This window comes from Cavia porcellus, unplaced genomic scaffold, assembly GCF_034190915.1.
Source record: "Cavia porcellus strain 051 isolate PalLab524CR breed Dunkin Hartley unplaced genomic scaffold, mCavPor4.1 scaffold_9, whole genome shotgun sequence".
NCBI lineage: Eukaryota > Metazoa > Chordata > Mammalia > Rodentia > Caviidae > Cavia > Cavia porcellus.
In genome coordinates this window covers 22952406-22970809 of record NW_026947492.1, presented here as the reverse complement: position 1 = coordinate 22970809, position 18404 = coordinate 22952406, and the positions used below count along the sequence as shown (strand labels likewise).

General features: G+C 36.1%; 1 protein-coding gene across 7 annotated transcripts in view; it reads left to right on the top strand.

Moving 5' to 3' along the window:
* Window positions 1-18404, top strand: part of Arhgap32 (Rho GTPase activating protein 32) — a 291311-nt gene that overhangs the window by 250342 nt on the left and 22565 nt on the right. For 6 of the 7 annotated variants that reach the window (XM_063256063.1, XM_063256064.1, XM_063256065.1 and 3 more), the window contains 4 exons: window positions 2182-2331; window positions 12558-12660; window positions 14184-14328; window positions 14597-14679. In XM_063256063.1, coding sequence (XP_063112133.1) covers window positions 2182-2331; window positions 12558-12660; window positions 14184-14328; window positions 14597-14679 — 481 coding nt within the window. Of the gene's footprint in view, window positions 1-1181; window positions 1203-2181; window positions 2332-12557; window positions 12661-14183; window positions 14329-14596; window positions 14680-18404 lie in introns of those variants that run through there. The other variant, XM_063256066.1, reaches the window with a different exon arrangement.

Sequence of the window (18404 nt, the reverse complement as noted above, 5' to 3'; positions counted from 1 at the left end):
ATTTAGCTATTATAAACTGTGCTGCTATAAACATGGTGGCACATGTGTCATTGTGACATGACCTTTTCAATTTTTCTGGGAAAATACCCAGGAGGTGAATAGCTGGCTTGAATGGAACTTCCAATTCTAGTTTTTTGAAGAATCTCCATACTGATTTCCATAGTGGCTGCACCAGTCTACACTCCCACCAACAGTGGAGAAGTGTTCCTTTTTCCCTGCAGCCCCGCTAACATTTGTTACCAGGAAAGAACAACTTGTAACTGTATATGTATACAAGAACATGTACACTTATAACTGTATGTAAGATAACCATACTACTACGTTTTTGATAATCATCAAACAGAATAGTTTGTGCTGTCGTCGTTTGCCTGTTCATTTTTTATGCTTTTTATGCTTTGATTTAACTTGAACAACTAAAATAACAATATGTAATTTATCAACTAGTGATGCTTAATGTTGTTTTTTGTTTTGAAATTCTGTGTCATTTCTACTCTTCTGTTTTGCTTTTTTTATAAATAAAATAATGACAAAAAATGTTTATGTGAGAGGTAGGGAGGTTAGTATTAGTGATCAGGCTTGTCCTTTGATATTATGCATTAACATCATTTGTTTTAGAATTACTCTGAAGTTAACTGTGTGTGCTACAGATGTCTCACTTATAGATAGGAGGATAAATCATTTAACTTTCCAGCAAGGAATTTCAGATGCAAGGGAGATCATAGTTTATCCAGAGTTTCAGAGCATGTCTAAGATGGCATCAAAATTATAGAAAGGTTTCTAGCTATTAATTTTAAACAGCTGGTATGAGAAAAGAGTAAATTTTTCACTTAATCTGTGTGGAAGGTAGAGTGACTACTCTGTTGCATTTTGCTTGGGACTCTTCTAAGTTTTAGCTTGGAAAGTTTCATGTACATCTTAGGAAACCTCTGCCATGATCCAGCAAGAATGGCTGGTCACCTGCGTGCAGCTGTGGAAAAGACACTTTGTCTGCAAGGGTGGAAAGAAGGAATAACAATTACCTCGTCTGGAGCACCACATTCAGCAGCCCTTCTGGCCATGAGTGTGGTTCTTGGTGCACAGAGTTCCCTCAGGAGCCATCATGGATTTTTTTTTTTTAGAATCTACAGTAGGCTTCAGGAGGGCTCCAGAGTAATCATCTACTAACTGTAGAACTGAAGCCATGTGGAATGGTCTTCTGTCTGGTAGGTAATAGCAGAGCATATAGAATTTGTTGTGTTGACTTTTAGAATAATTGTCTCTAGCTGCTTTTCAAAGGTGTTTACGACTGCCAGCAAAAATTGTATTTCCTGGCATTTGTTTGCGTTTAATTCTTTCACTATTATCTTTCTAATGTATCAATTATTGGAATTATTTTCCCAGTTATTAACTTACTTGTATTTGGCTTGATCACAAAGGAATTAAGGTGATAGATTTAATATAATCTAGATGAATTTTCTTTTTTTTTGTCTTTTTCCTTTTATCGGTACCAGGGATCGAACTCACGACTGCCTGCTTGCAAGGCAGGCGCTGATGCCACTGAGTTAAATCCCCAGCCCTGTAGATGAATTTTAATAGAAGACTTGATGTTTATGTGGTTTTATATTTTTATTGCCATTAGGTTGACATGTATGTTATGTCATCATGAGATTATCCTTTTTGTAAAATGTGAAGGAGGGTTTTTACCCCCAGTGTACTCATAAAATTACAATTACTGTGAAAATTTGTCACCATCAAGAAAAGTATGTTAGAAGTTGATTAAAAGTACAAGCTACCTTTAACCTTGCTCTAAGATGTAAGTCTTAACCTCTTAGGAGTATCTCCCAAGCGATACATTAAGACTAAAACTCAGACCCTTTTTGTATCCTGTAGCATCCTTGAGTATACATTGGCAAGATAGCTGGTTTAGCAAGCTTGACTTGAAGGGCATGGATTCAGCACTTAAGTTTGCTCATAATATCATCAAGTAAAATCACAGGCCTACTTGAAAGAAATTGCAAAATTATGAAGTTTTTATAATGCAACATTAAATAAATTTCTGTTGATATTTCCCTATAATTTATAAAGTATATTTGTTATAGATTATCTTGCAATTAACCTGAGATGTCTGGATTTTTTTCTCATGAAAAGTAAAATATAATCTTACCACAACTAAGGTATTTTCTCTTTATTATTATTTTTTAGTGTCTAAAAAGCACGGCAAGCTCATTACTTTCCTACGAACATTCATGAAGTCTCGTCCAACAAAACAGAAGCTAAAGCAGCGGGGGATCTTGAAGGAGAGGGTGTTCGGTTGTGACCTTGGGGAGCACCTTCTGAATTCTGGCTTTGAAGGTAAAAATAAAAATTTTAAGCTTATGATAGTCAGCTTCTGGCCTCTCTCTATTGGATTTTTATACCCAGTTGTGGAGAAGACTGGCAAGTAGTACCAGTTTTGTTTCAGTTCTGCTGCGTGTCCTGAGATTTCCAGGGTCTGGTCTCCGTTCTGGGTAGAGTTGGGTAGAGCTTAAAATGCACCTGTTTAGGAGGAGTTCCCCGCACACACAAAGGATACGGCAGCATTGTTACTCATTTTGCATTGTTCATCTGTCCAGATGCTTTCTTTAGCCAGTTTTCCGCCTTCCATTTGAGTTTGGTTTTGTTTTTTGGTCCATTGTTTTTGACATAAGCTCTTACCAAAGTGTCCAGGCTGGGCTCAAATTCATGATCATCCTGCCTCAGCCTCCACAACACTAGAATTATAGTTATGTGCTACCATGTACAGTTCTGAAATATTTATTTTCTTTCTAAGTTAAATTCTGCATCAAAAATACGGTGATTGAATAAGTAGATGGAAGGAAATGGATTGGTAGGGGGGAAGGGAAAATTTGTTTTGATATTTTAAAATACTATTTTCTGTATTAAATGTTTCAGAGATGCTAGAATATTAAGTAAAGAAACACTTAAAAAATCTGAGGATTATTTTTGCAACTAGTCAAGATGCACAATGGAAAGGTCATTATGGGGAAAAAAAATCAGCTAGGATAAGAAATACTTTGCTTTACCAGATATATCGGAGCAGTATTCAAAACTAAAAGGAGCACTTTGGGCCAGGAAAAATGTGAATCAGATTGCTTAGGACATTCAGAAATATTTGTTTCTATCAGTAAGAAAAGTATGGCTTTCAAGCTGTGTTATGAAGAATAGTTATTTATAATAATAATATAGAGATAATTAAAAAGCAGTTTAGAAAAAAATTCTCATTTCATGACACACACAAAAAAAATCCCTCTGTAAAGAGAGTTAATTGCTGTAAATGTATGGAACTATCGTATGAGTCGATTTTGTTTGATAGTAAGAGAGGAGCAATAGCTTTTTCAGATTTAAAAAGCGTGAGGAGAGGTACACAGTCCTTCAGTTAAACACTTTTCACGTAATGGAAATTACTAAGTATAAAAGGGAGATCCATTTACTAGGGAAGAATCTTTTTATGGTTGTGATGAAATGATACCATAATATATGAGAATATCATTCAGACTTTTAATTTAAATCCCTAAATGGGCTCACTTTGGCAGAACATACACTAATTTAACTTTCTAAGTTAAAGCATGAGAAAAGAGATTGTCATAGAGTGATAGTAAACAAAATGCAGAAGCTTGTTTGCTCTCATTTGTAATCATAGAAGTGTGCTTAAGGCAATTTTGCAGTACTAGTTTTCATTGGTAAACATTAAAATGAAAAAGCAGTTTTTCTAAGTTATGTCCAGTGCCCTTGAAGATAGCAGTTGTTTTTATCAATAGGTGAAAATTGTTGGTTTCAAACAGTTCTGAATTAATGTAATCTTTTTGGAAAACATTTTGACACTGTATAACAAGAGGCATAATAAACTTTATAGTTTGTTTCATCTACCATTTCCCTTTTTAGAAGGTTTATCCTAACATTTTATTTGAATAGAATCAAAAGTGTCCATTAGAGCCAAAAAAATTAAATATCCAATTTTTGAAGTAATTTATACATTACAGACCTATTGAAATTACAAATTTTAGTGAGATATCTGAAAATATTATATTCATGAACAGTAAATGTAACTTTTTAAAAGTATGGATACATAGATGATATGTAAAATTAACATAATTGTGGTAAAGTACTAGAGATGAGAATGTCTTTGTGATTTTTTTCCCCAATTATGTTCTTGCTTTTTCAATTAAAAGGAAAAAAGAAGAATATTAGAAATGAATTCAGTAGTCTTGGAAGATAAAATTCTCTGTTGATAGTCTCTCCAGCAGAGAAATTCTATACTGAATGATTAGAAAAGCAAAAATTAACATGACACATTAGGATGTAGCTGAAATTTGGTAGTCCTTAAGAGGCTGAAACTTTGAAGGCTAAGGTCAGATATATTCTAGCTATCGTATTACAATAATTTTCCATTTCATCAAGGATGATGAAAAAGGAATATTCCTATGAAAGAGACCATTTACATATTTAAATGGAGGCTAGATTAATTGGAAAAGGGAAACTATGTTTATTAGCTGGAATGTTAAGGTGAATTTTTACTGTCAAGGTTATTTGTCTTTGATAAAAATGTGAGGAGTGACTTTTAGATTTAAGTGTCACATATTTGTAGTCTTCTACTAGGGTTATATCTTGTATCATTGTCTGTATCTGTATGCATATTTATACATATATAAGCAGAGACTATTTTGAAGTCTAGAAGAATTAGAATTAAACATTTCTCATATATAGTATTTTTAAATCTGTTAGAATATTCATATGAAAGAATTATGTATTGTGAAAAATGCAAAATATATATGTAAAATAAAGATATATTGTGTATAGCTCACAAGTGTTGTTTTAGTATATGCTTTAAAATGTGTCATATATTACTGTTTTGATCAACAATGGGCCTTATATAGGATATTCATCCTATAATGCAGCTGAAAAATTTCTATTGCCTTGTATGGTGTGGGATTCAAAAACTCTAGCTGAGGGGTGAGGGTGTAGCTCAGTAATAGAGCACTAATTAGTATGCCTAAAGCCCTGAATTCAGTCTCCAGCACCAGCAAAAACAAAAACAAATAACAAACAAACAAAAAACCCAGTTTAGTACAACTCATTATTTGTGTTATTGGCAATGTTGGTAAAAACAGACCTAATAAGCTAACAATTATGCAAAAGTATAGCACATACAACTATAATGATTATACATGGTACTTAGTGATAGAAATGACTGTGCAAAGGGTTTATGTATTTACTATATGTTTTGCTGTTTTAAGAATGTTCTCCAACTTATTTAAGAGAACTTTGCTGTAAAGCAGCACACCACTTACTGTGTTACGATGGCAGCAGCCTCTTACCTCTCTTACTTACAGCCTTGGATTGTATCCTACTCTTGTGCCACATTCAGTCATTTGTTTTGTTCTTGGCTTCAAAGTAAACAAAAGCCACCGATAAGTCAACCAGTAAGAGGCCGCACTGATTGATGTGAAAAAAAAACTAAAAGTGATTAAGGACTCTGAAGGGTGGATGGTGGGTAGAGGATGCCAGTCAGGCATGTCCCATTCCACCGTACCTACAAGTTAAAGAAGAGGGACAAAGTGATGGAAACTGTTAGAGGGTCCACCTTAGTGAAGACAGCAAACTGATAAAGATTCCAGAAGAGCCTGTATCAGATAAGAAGAAACTGCATAACCTTGACTGAAGACAGACCCAGAAGTGTCCCTCTTGGCAGCATGATGACCACAGCCAAAACAAAGAGTGTCATTATATTTTAGTACCGAAAGAAAAGGTTCAACTTCACTACAGCTGGTTTCCTGCTCTCTTGGACAAGTTTAATTGATTAAAGAATCATTATTCATTGCATACATAACATGAAAGTCAATAGAGCAGCGAATGCTGATGTAAAACTTGCTGAAGAATTTCTGGAACAGCTAGATAAGCTGCCTGTACTTCATATGGAAGAAACCCCCCTGTTCGGGAATGATGCTTGGAAGGACTTTGATTCATGTGGAGGCCAAATCAGTGCCAGATATCAAGGCTGATAAGGATAGGACAACAGTCTTGTTTACAAGACTGTTGCAAACTGGAACCTGTGGTGATCTGGCACGAAGTCCAGGGCTGTCAAGCACGTGAATAAACATATCCTACCTGTGTACTGCAGGCGCAGCAAGAAGCTATGGGTAATCCAGTTACTCTTCCAAGATGCTCTCCTTAGTATCTGAGAACTACTGTTTGGGAAATAGCCTGCCTTTAAGATGTTAATGTTGATGGTCTACCTGCACATCCTCCTTTCATTGATAATTTCACCCAGGTAACAAGGGGGTATTGCTCCCTCTAAACACCACCTCTCCAGCCAATGGGTAAAGGAGTCATAGCTGTGTTTAAGGTCTAGTGAGTGAGGGGCATTTGGCCAAACGATTGCAGCTACAGAGGAGAACACTGAGATGATACCGGTACAGTTCTGGGAGGTTCCAAATATCTAAAACTGCAGGGAGAATGCTTGGGTTGGGGTATTTTCACCAAGAAATATATTGGTATCTGGAATGGTCACTCAAGAGCTTTGTCCTGACTTTAGAGGATCCAGCAAAGATGAGGAGGTTGCAGAAACCAACAAAACTGGCTGAAATGACCAGTGACTTCCCGGGAAGTGGATGAGGATGGCACTGAGGTGCTCCCAGTTGGAGATCTTGAGGAACCAGTTAGTTGTTGGAACTGAAGCTGGAACACAGAGCTGAAAAGGGACAAAAGAAAAGGAAGAGAAGAAGGAAGACTGAAGACACTGATTATCCTGACCCTATGGGAGCCAAGGCTGATACGTTTATGTCTGCATTTTTAACACAAGTGTTTAAAAGACAAAAAAAAAAAAAAAAAAAAAAAAAAAGGAAAAAGAAAAAAACTTACTGAATAAATATATAAGAAATTATTTTTGTACAGTTGAATGATGTGTTTGTATTCTTAGCTAAGTTATGAAAGTCATATAGGTTTTAAACATTAGAGCTTATAAAGTAAAAAATCACAGTAAGCTAAGATTAACTTATTTTTTATAAGGGCGGATTGCACTGTTTAAGTAGCACAGCGGTGACCTGAGCACCCACACTCTCAGAGCCCACTCACTGACTGATCAGAGCAGCTCACAGCTCTGGAGCTCCACTCACACTAAGTCTCCCATGCAAGCATACCGCTTTTATCTTTTGTGCCGTGTTTTCCCTGTACCATCTCTGTGTCTAGGTAATGTGTGCCTGCTGTTGTGTACAGTTGTCTGTATTCTCTGCCACAGTTGCACACTGTACAGGTTTGAGGTCACGTACAGCCTGGGGTGGACTGGGCAGTGCTGTCTAGATCTGTGATACCAGTACAACAGTGAACTTACCTAACAGACACAGTGTGGGCCTGTTGTTAACCACACAACTGGAGTCATGACCCTAAACAGAATAGATGTCATGCACTGAGTTTTTCTGAGAAAGAAGCTGATATCAGATTAATATTTTGCTCAGGGACTCATTCTCTGAATTGCACACAGAGATTATCCTGTTACTCTTTATAAATCTTAGAGCACCTCCCTGTTGGAGCAAATAGCAAACTCGACCTGTTTCTTCTATTCATAGTGTTATAAGAAATCACATACGATCCTGACAAGGCACTTCTTTCATAATTTGTGGTCCCTGGTGGTTCACTCAGGATGATCTTACCGTTTTAGCGCCACAGTGTTCATAATTGAGCTCATTAAAGATTGTATCAGAGATATCTATAGAAGTGGTTCTTTGACAGTCTATTTTTATGTGTAGATTAACCATTTAATAGTTTATCCCAAGTATCACTTGACCAGCGTGTTTATGTGCTGACTATCCTGAGTGTCACTAGGGCAAGCGTCACTTCTGCCAGTCAATTCTTGTTTTCAGTAACTTTCTTAAATTGGAATTTTTGTTCATCCTGTGTTTAAATGATTGGACTGGAAGGTGGTTAATTTGCCATTTACATCGTCATCCTTAATTAGGATGTTTTATTGTGATTTCTTTTTCTTTTTGTACCTTGCTTTTATGTAGCCTTGTTCAGGTGAGATCATTATGAGCAAATTTTCCATTCTGTTCCATCATGCTCATTAGCTTTAAAACATCAGTTCAGCAAGTTCTAGTTGCACCTTGCAAGTTTCAGGAATATGTCCATTCTTGAAATGAAAGGTAAGGGCAGAGGCTAATACATCCTTTTTCAGGTTATATAAGAGGTTTAACTTTAGTGTTCATACATTCCCTAATTATAAAATTGGATCAAGTTGAACAGTTTTTAAGTGTCACTGATTTTTTATGAGACTTATTTTGTCATTTGTCCCTTTCAGCAAGAGACCTTCTTTTCAAACACACATTTATGAGGATTTTATAATCTGAGGACAGTAGAAAAAGAAGGCCCAAATCACCTTGAAATTAATCCCAAACTGAGAATCATGATCACATTCTAAGTGCCATTTATTCCTGTGTGAACCTGGTCTTTCTCATCTCTGTCTGAAATGCCTTCGTGATGCCTGACAGACAGAAGAGGCTTAATAAATATATGGTTCCTGAGTGAGTGAGTCAGCGGCGGAAGAGGAAAGTGTTAAGAATAATCTGAAATCAGTTCTTGAGATATTATTTCTCACTCTAAAGCCATAGTTCTAATATTAAGGATCATCAATTTTAGTTTAAATATTTGCGTATTTTCATGTGATCGTGTTTAAAAAAAAAACCAAGACTGTTAAGAAGGAGAAGTGTGTTGTTTGGAGTGCACAGTGGTTTCTGATGATATTTTGACTGAGTCCTCATCAGCATTTCTCTGATTTGTTGGATGGTTGGGGCAGGAGGGTGCTAATAAGGTGTCTTTTAAAACAAGCCATCATATTGCTTTCCTACGTGGTAATGAAATTATATCTCTTTTCATTTCTAATACTGTTCTTCAGTGTCTGATTTCTCTTTTAAAGCTTTTTTTTGCTTTCATTTTTGCTAGAAATTTGCCCTGCTTAAAATTATAAGCAGTTAGTATGCAGTTGTATTTATTAAATCTCATTAGATTATTTTTGGTAGACATTTAATCCTTATTTAGAGAGTACAGAATGGATAGATCTTCCTCAAACCGGAAGGGGATCAAGCGATAGATGTAGAAGGAAGTGGGTGGAGAGGAAGGGAATGAAAAAAGAATGTGGCATGTACATGTACCACCATGACACCAGGAGTAGAAACATTATGTACTGCAAACACATACTAATAAAAATAAACAAATACAACGCTTACTAAGTGTAAAAAGCAAGATGAGGAAGAAGAAGCACAATTCAGATGTTTTCCATTAAGTGTTATATATGTAGAAGTCTGGTCCTATCCAAGGAAATGCCCTTAATTTTCTGTATTTTCAAATTTTTCGTAAGTATTCAGAATATAAGCAGATTTGACTCAATGTAAGAATTTTCTATAGGTGTCAGCTTTCTTTTATGAAAATTTTGTAATGTATTTTAGGAGGGCATGACAGAAAAAAACCTGGTTCTCGAAGAGATTTCTTCCAAAGCCACTCTTTTTTTTTGTGCGTGGCTTGAGTCAGCAGGCTAACTGGAATGTAAACAATGAGAAGCATCGTAAATAAAGTCTTACACTCCTTTCATGTTTAGGTAACTATGTTAATGATCTCAGGAACCTCTAGATATATTTCAAAATAGGCAATATGTTTTAATCTAATTGTATTATTGTACTTCTAGTTCATAGAATAGAAACATAAGACACTAGGTTGTCATCGATGAAGTAATAATGTAAATAGAACCCAGGCTCTGGCAAAGATGCTTTATACTTAACCTTTCATTTAGGCCTTGAGATTATTTCTCGCCAAAGCCACTCCATAAAAACACCCAACAGCTCTGCCTGCCTTTGACTCCACTACACAGACATAGCCCATCCTTATTGCTAAAAGTGCAGAATGTTTTCAAAGACAAAAAGCACACAGTAGAAAATAAATGCAGTTTCATGAAACTGTGGCACGTTCCTGCCCTGATACCTTTATCACATTAGTTTTTCAGGCTCTTGGGTGCCTGTAAATGCAGTCACTTGTTGATTGCAATTCAGTCAGAGTTGTCAGGACAGCGCTCCTGTGCTGATGTCCAGAAATGAAGGGAGCCTGGTTTTGCCCTTGAAGAGCCCATGTGGATAAGGGGTAATGATGCAAAACCAATGAGTGATGAAATTATACAATTTTGTGAGACATAGTAGAACACAGTGCTATAGCTCCCCTAACTTGTGGGTATTCCAAGAAGGATTGAGTCACAGTTTCACTGGATTTGAACAACAGCTTACTGTTTTCTTTATGTTGGGGATGAAGAGGGAGATAGAGGATAGAAGATACTGTTTTGAGAAGGAGTCAAAGAACAGCTGTTTTGTAAGACAAAGAGTGGGATTTCCATTGGCCTAAAGTTTTAAATAATAATTAAGCGTAAATTGTAAAGGCTCTTCCTTCCCAGCCAGTATGCTATATAGTAGTTTAGAACTTGCCTCTGTGCTTGGATTGCTTAGGTTAGAATCTCATTTCCATTACTGTTTCTTTGCTCTTGGACAAACTTCTTGTCTTGCCAGGGATACAGCTCAGTGCCTGTCTGGCAACACAAGTTCTTGAGTTCAATTTCTGGTATCAAAAAAAAAAAAAAAAAAAAAAAAATCATATCTCTGAGATGCAGTTTCTTCTCTTTAAACTCAGCACCATGCAAGAACTTTGTTACAGGATTTTTTTTTTTTTAAAGGTAGTAAAATACAACAAATAAAGCCAACTGAGACAGTGTAGTGAAATTGGTACAGAACTTCACAGCAGGTTACCGGGCTAACAGTAATGGGTATCACAGTGTATCTCATTATTTTCATAATAGTTGTACTTTCAATCATGTATATCAAAATAAAATGAGATACAGAACATTATAGAACTTACCAAAACAGAATACTGAATAGAGAAGTACCATTAATCAGAATAAAGCAAAAGAGTAAGAAAAATATTTGCCTTCAAAGAGGTGGTAGAAGGAAGTCCCCCTTATTTGCTATGGTCAGCCTTCCCAAGAGATGCTCAGATCTCTGGTTCCCTTTTGCTAACGGGGGGCGTGAGAAGGGGGGTAGGGGATGATTGACTCTCAGCCCGTGCACCAGTAGGCTCACTATTGCTTAGCAGGGAGGCAGGCTAGTTCCTTGGTTTTCCAGCATCCTAACTTCCAACATAGCGCAGATCTCAGGAACCACTGGTGGTTCTACCCCTGGAGGGGCCACAGCCTGCTACACCACAGCCGCTTACCAGGAAGGGGAGCTGCTTGCTTGGTTTCCCAGGGTCCTAAGTTCCAATATGGTGTAGAGCTGCTGGTGGTTCTCCCCCTGCAGGGGCCATAGCCTGCCACTTACAGGATTTTTGTGATGATTAGAGAGTGTCTATTTTAAAGCACCTAGCCTGACTTATATGGAGTATGCAGTGTTATCAGCTCCATGTTATGTTTATAAATCAAGGTAGAGTTTAATTTTTGAAAATAAGTTAAAGGATTTAATAATATAAAACTATAGGAGTAAAAGGCAGGATAACCAAGGAAAAGGAATGACATAGTAATGTACAATACGTGAAATACTTGAGTTAAAATGGTCTTATGAAATACCTTGTGTCATTTGGCCTCGTGACTGTTTCACACCAGCAGAGTAGTTCTTCGTGGAGCAGATGTTCATCCAGGCATTGTTGATTCAGAGATTTTACCTAACAGACAGATGACCATGGTAAACTAACCAGTCTGGGTTACAAAATGAAGAATGCTCTTACATCAGCTATTACAAAATTTTTAATGTTTATAGCAGTTCAGTATACTTTGAAAATTCTGTTCCAAACCATAGACCCCAGAATAATGATCCATTTGTGTATATTCACTGAGCTAACAAAGAGTACTTTTTTACTTTTCTTTTTATTCTTAGGGTATCTCCACTGTGATGAATAGATAATACCAATTAAAATGTCTCAGTTTAGTTTGGGGCTGAGCAGAAAATCAAAAAGATTCATAAATTTGAAATTGCTTTGACCTTATAATTATGTTGAAGTTTTGTTTATTAAATAGAATTAGCATTAACTGTGAGAGAGAAAAACTGTTTTTAGAAGTGAAACACTGTAGCCCTTACAGTGAGCTGTTATTCAGGTAAACATTTGACTTTACAGAATCATTCACTGTATTAGTGAAATTGATCTGGACAGATGACATTTTAAACAGTTGCAGTGTTAGGACTGACCAGTTCCCTTTACCTAATATAAGATGATGTTGACTCCTTCATGACAGAAAACAATAAAGTGGAAGAGGCTGTCCTAACAAATAACAAATAACAATAAGAAATTGAACCAATCTGATTATTCAGGATTAATTATGTAGTTTCTATGTGAAATTAAGTAAACATGCCTTCATCAGTTTTTTAGTGGATGTTTGTCCCTTTTTAATTAATTGTGATTCTGTTGGATATTACTAACTGAATTGAAATTTTTAACATTTCCTTGGGCTAGGGATATAGTTCAGCTGCTCCACATCTGCCTGGTACCCCCTCCCCAAATAAAAAATAAATAAAATTTCTCTTTAGTGCCCCAGGTTCTTCAGAGCTGCACAGCATTCATTGAGAGGTATGGCATTGTGGATGGAATATATCGCCTCTCTGGAGTTGCCTCCAATATCCAGAGATTACGGTAATATCTTCTGTGGTATTTTCTATTTTATTCCTATTTAGCTCATTAAAACAAAATTAAAACAGAACTGAGTAGCTTACTTTGCTGTCCATAATTTTCAGTAAGATAGGATAAAATAGAAAACAGTATCCATGTTGTTCTTTCTGCATATTTTCTAAATGACATGTTTACCTATGCAGTGGAAACCACACACCTTAACTTCTTCAATACTTCTGTGTTTGTTATCTCTTTAAAAAGTTTGAAGATTATAGCAAAGTGAGTCTGAATTTTTGACAGGCATGAGAGATGAAATATACATTATAATAGATCTACTGTTTGGCTATTTTTTTTTCCTCTTTGGTTCTTAAAATCTATAGGAGTGAAACCTTTTCAAAAACCTCCTTTGACCCTAGTTCTGTATTGTATGCCTAAGTATACATATGTTACCTGTTACTCCACATACTTCCTTTGAGACAAAAAATGTAGATTGTATGCTATTATCATTTCGTTTTTCACTGTAATGCACGGTAACTACCCTTATTGTACAAGAACTTTAATATTTTAATTGATCACGCAGCTTACCCTTGCTTTTCAGAAATTCATGTTTAGAAAATACTCATTTTCTCTCTTTTTTTGAGCCAGGATCTGTGTATAATAGGCAAATACTCTACCACTGAGGCTCTTGTACTAAAGACAGTTTCATTTGGTTCTTACAGTACAGACAGTTTCAAACTCTGTAAAGCAAATGTTCAGATTATCCACACGTTAATGCTTTGGAGAGATGATAAGTGATCTCGGGACTGTGGATTGATATTAAATCTATCTCCTGGAGAACAGGCCTAATCTGCATTAGTATTCTGGGTCCTTGTATTTCATATATTCTAATGATACAGATGTTACTGTATATTAAAACTTAGCACTAATTAGAGATTGCTTTATATTGTTTCTATCTTTCTTGTTCTGCTTCAGTGTAACATTCTGCTACAAGTCATATCTGAGGAATTTTTGTATGTAGTTATTCATGGACTAGTTTTTCAACCCAGGTTCTCACAGTTCCAAAATACTAGATATTCAGAACATTGGAAATTAGTTGCATTATTTTCAGGCTGATGTGCTGTAAGAGCTTCTCATTCATACACATTTTGGGGTTTATTGTCCTTTTAAAGCTGTGCCCATAATTTTCATGTGATAGATTACTTGCCTTATGATAAGACATCCAATTACTGCTGAAGTCCAAATGTGATTTATATGAAATATAATTTGAAGATAATCACAGCTAACTGTGATAAAGATAAGTCCTTTGGGCTAGAGGTTATTTACATTTTAATATTAAATCTGTGTCCTTAATTTCCATATAAGATAGCTAGCTAGTGATAATGTATCAATTATTGGTGAAGTCCAGATAAAATTTACATGGACTATGAATTGAAGTAAACAGTAACTCACTGAGGTAGAGATGAACACTTGGGGATGTTGCTCTCGGGTCATATGTTTGCTTTCCTTCAATGAAATAATTTTATTTCATCCTCTTTTGTCTGGAGTAGCCATGAATTTGACTCTGAGCATGTCCCCGACTTGACAAAAGAACCGTATGTGCAAGACATCCATTCCGTGGGCTCCCTCTGTAAGCTGTACTTCCGAGAGCTCCCCAACCCTCTGCTCACCTACCAGCTGTATGAGAAGTTTTCTGTGAGTACCAGTTACTTTTGACTCGAGGTCTCCTGTGGAGCTTTGCTATGTTAGTGGTTACTGTCGTACTTTTTTAAAATCAGAATTGAGATTCAGTGTTCACATCTTATGAGAACAAAGTGCTTGCCTAGATGTTGTGTTTGTGTTTCCTCTTCCTTTAGCATCAGAGATAAAAGTGGGTTAATCTCAGAGTGAAAACTGAGTTTTAAGTGAGAAACTCAGTTTTACCAAAAGCCTACTGGTCTCTTTTATGCTGTGACTGTTACAGGAGGCCGTTTCAGCAGCAACAGATGAAGAGCGGCTAATAAAAATTCACGATGTCATCCAGCAACTACCCCCGCCGCACTACAGGTAAATCACATTGGTGAACGCCAGCCGGCAGCAGCAGTCATCCCTGTGTAAACGTGTTTTCTCTGAGTTTTTAGCTTTTTACACTTCTATGATGTTCTACCTAATTAAGTCCCATGTTTTCCAGAATGAATTTTATTCGTACACGAATTCGTATTTGTTTGTCTTTATATGTCAGGTCCTGCACAGGGCTTAGTGTCCAGGAGGTAAATGTTGAGTGAATGTATGAATGAATGAACAAATGAACTTGGGGTTTTGTTTGTGTCATTTTAGGGTTTGCTGTTCATAGATGTTTGTCAGTGCTGCTTTTGTTTTGTGTTTCGGTGGTACAGGGGATTGGGTGCAGGCCTCGTGCATGCTAAGGAAACACACTCTCCCCCGACCTTCATTCACTTGGTGCTACATTTTAAAATACATGTTGATTTGTATGCGACTTCTAACTCTCAGAAATATTTTTGTTTATATCTGAAAAGACCAGAATTAAAGAGGATGACTTTGCCATTTAGTGAGGCAAAGAAAACAGTAGAAACCATGGATTATAATATTCAAAGAAAGCAACAGACATTTTAAAAATTAAGAAGAAATCAAATTCAACAATAATTTAATGCTCGTTTTCCAAAATGACATTGCTTATATATATTTAAATCAACACTATATTCAGCACTAAAAAAGCCTAATACTTTTAATCAGTGTTAACATTACATTTTTAATCAGCACTCCAGATACAAATGCATGACCGCCTAAAACTGAAGGACAGTATCGACTCACTGTCCCATTCATGTTGCCTCTCCTAGGAGGAATGTGGTGAATTCAAAGGTGTAAGGATCCAGCACAGAGTGAAAAAGAAAACTCAAAGATAAATTGGAAAGGTTTTATGACAGAAACTCAAAGAAATTAAGGATGATAGCCCTGAAAAGGAAGGCTGTTGAGACAAATGTGATCAGTAACAATTATTCAGGGAAGAAGAGGATGTTACCAACTCACCAGTGAAAGAAACACAGTACAATCTGAGAGGAATATTTGCTTTGACAGAACTGGCTGTGTGTGTCCAAGTCTATCTCATACTTCTCAGGTCTCTCAGAATACTAACAGTACTTTCTGAAGAGAATTTTTTAAAATTATAAAATAAGGGATGAACCTGGTCCATACTTTTTAAAAATAAAGCATAGCAAGATAGAAGAATACATTTAACAATGACCTGGATAATTTCTTTCATTTATTCATTCATTTTGTGTGGTAGACATCAAACCAGGGCCTTGGGCATGCTAGGTAAACTCTACCACTGAGCTATACCTTGGTGGTTTTACATGAAGTATGTTTAAATATGTCCTTCTTCCTGCATTAAAAAATGATCTGTATAACATATATACACAGTGTGAAAAGCCAGTGGTAAACAGAGTTGATACACACTGCAGCCACTCTCCATGTCCCATTTCTCTCCTGCAGAAGTCAGTACACTCAACTCCTTCTTTTGGGATCGACTTCCCACCCATTTCTCATAGCTCATTTGCATTGCTGCATCCATTTTTCATTTTTTGGTGGTGTTACCTTCTCATGATAAATGAGGATCTCATACTCTTTTCTAGAACCCACCAACACACACTTTCTCTTGTCTCTTCTTCATAGCCCAGCTATATGAGCATTGAGAATTAAGTAAGTATTTAGAGTGTGCATTTAAATAACTGCATAGTTATATTTACAGCTCTGCCTAAGGGTAGATATTCTTTTCAGTGACAACTTTTTGTGTTTTCTGTGGAGCTCTTGGCTTTTTCTATCACTGAATTTCTGTTTCTAGTTTATCCCTAGGTTCTTTAACAAGCCTTGTCACTGTTCTTGTACTGTATTCTTACATACCAAGCAGTATTTTCATTTTTCCTTCCTGAAAAGCACCTTTTATGGTCTTTTGTCCCCTTTCTTTAGTTCAGTGAAGCAGACAGTGCCGCCCAGTACCTGGTTCTGGTAGTTTCTGTTACCTCCTCTCTGAGTTAGACTCTGTTTTCTGGATCTCTGTCACCATCCTTGATTTTATTCTCTGCTTTCATAGCACACATTTTTAATATTTTTCTGAGAAAGATAGAGGAGCTAAATTTTTTGAGACTTCCATATTTGAAAATATTCCTATTCTACTCGTGCATTTGATTGGTAATTGTATAACTTTAGAATGTAAATAATTTCCCCCATAATTGTGATGGTATTACACCATTGTTGTCTACCAACAAATTGTGCGCTTCAATCTGATACTGCTTTTCTATGACATCTTGGTTATGTTATGTTTTGTTATTTAAAACAAAGTGGTCAGTTTTCATAGTCACATACCTTGGTGTGGGTTCTTTTTATTCCTCACTTTGGAGACTTGGTGGACTTTTCCTTCTGGAAACACATGTTTCTGAAAATTTGTCTTCTGCCATCTCTTTGATAGGTCTCTTTGCAGTTTAAACCCCACTCTTTGTTCTCTGTAATTATTTTATTGAACTCTTACTTTCTCTTATCTTCTCTCGTGTTCCCTTTATCAGTTTCTACCCCCATGGATTTTTTCAAGATGCTCTGGTTTTTGGTTTTGTTTTTTTATGATTTCCAAGAGCAGACTTCTTCCCTTCCTTCCTTGCATTTCTGACTATTCTACTTTATAACATGCAATTCTTATTCCACAGATACAGTCTCTCTTCACTAGGAGAGCTTCATTAGTATTTATATGTTTTGTTCTGCTTCAGAATGTTGTTTTTGTTAGTGTTTATTTCTTTTTCATTTATTTGCAATTTGCTTGCTTGCTTAATTTGTTTCCATAGTGCTGGGCATTGAACCCATACCCTTTGCACTGAGCTGCATCTCCAGACTTTTTAAAAAGGCAGGATCCACCTGAATTATCCAGGCCAGGCTTGAATTTAGGATATTCCTGCCTCAGCCCCCCGTAATGCTGGGATTATAGGCACATACCACTAGGAGCATCTACTTTTTTTTTTGTGCCAGTTCACTCTTAACTTAGCAAAATATTCAGCTGAGGATTCATGGAAACTAAAAAGTAATAATAAACATACATATATATATATGTCACATAATTATTTCCTTTATTAATTTTGTGCAGACAGAGCTCCCTTGCTGTGTAGTCTTTTGTATTGAACATTATATATCTTTCCTGCTACATATTATATATTGGACTTACATATGACTGCATTTTTATGTATACTGTACTACCTGTTTAGTGTGTAACCTCTTTAAAATGTAAACTCTGATACTGTTCTTACTTATCTCTATATTTTCAGAATACAACCTTGAAAATAGTAGATGTTCAATAATATATGGCATGTTTATGTATTTTATACACTGTTTACCTAAGATTTTAAACATTTACATTTCCTAATTCATTAAATCTTCTTGAAAATGTGATTTTTAATGATGTTTTCACATATTTTCCTAATTTGCATTTTCACCTATGCATGTGCTATAGGTTTTTTATCCCTGATTTTGAACATGACTGTGAGGATCATTCTTCTTTATAGACTCTAGAATTTTTTTAGGGTAGAGATCTGGTAGTTGAATTCTAGAAACCAAAAGATATTGTTATTTTTATTTTTGATGTGGGAGATTACTCAGAGTGTGGCTTCCAAACGATTTGTGCAGTTCCTTGCTCACCTGCTGAATGTGCAGTGCTTACTTCATGGAGCCCTGACTGAATTCTCCCCTGACTTTCAAGAAATTTCTATAATTAGACAAACAGAAAAGGTACCTTT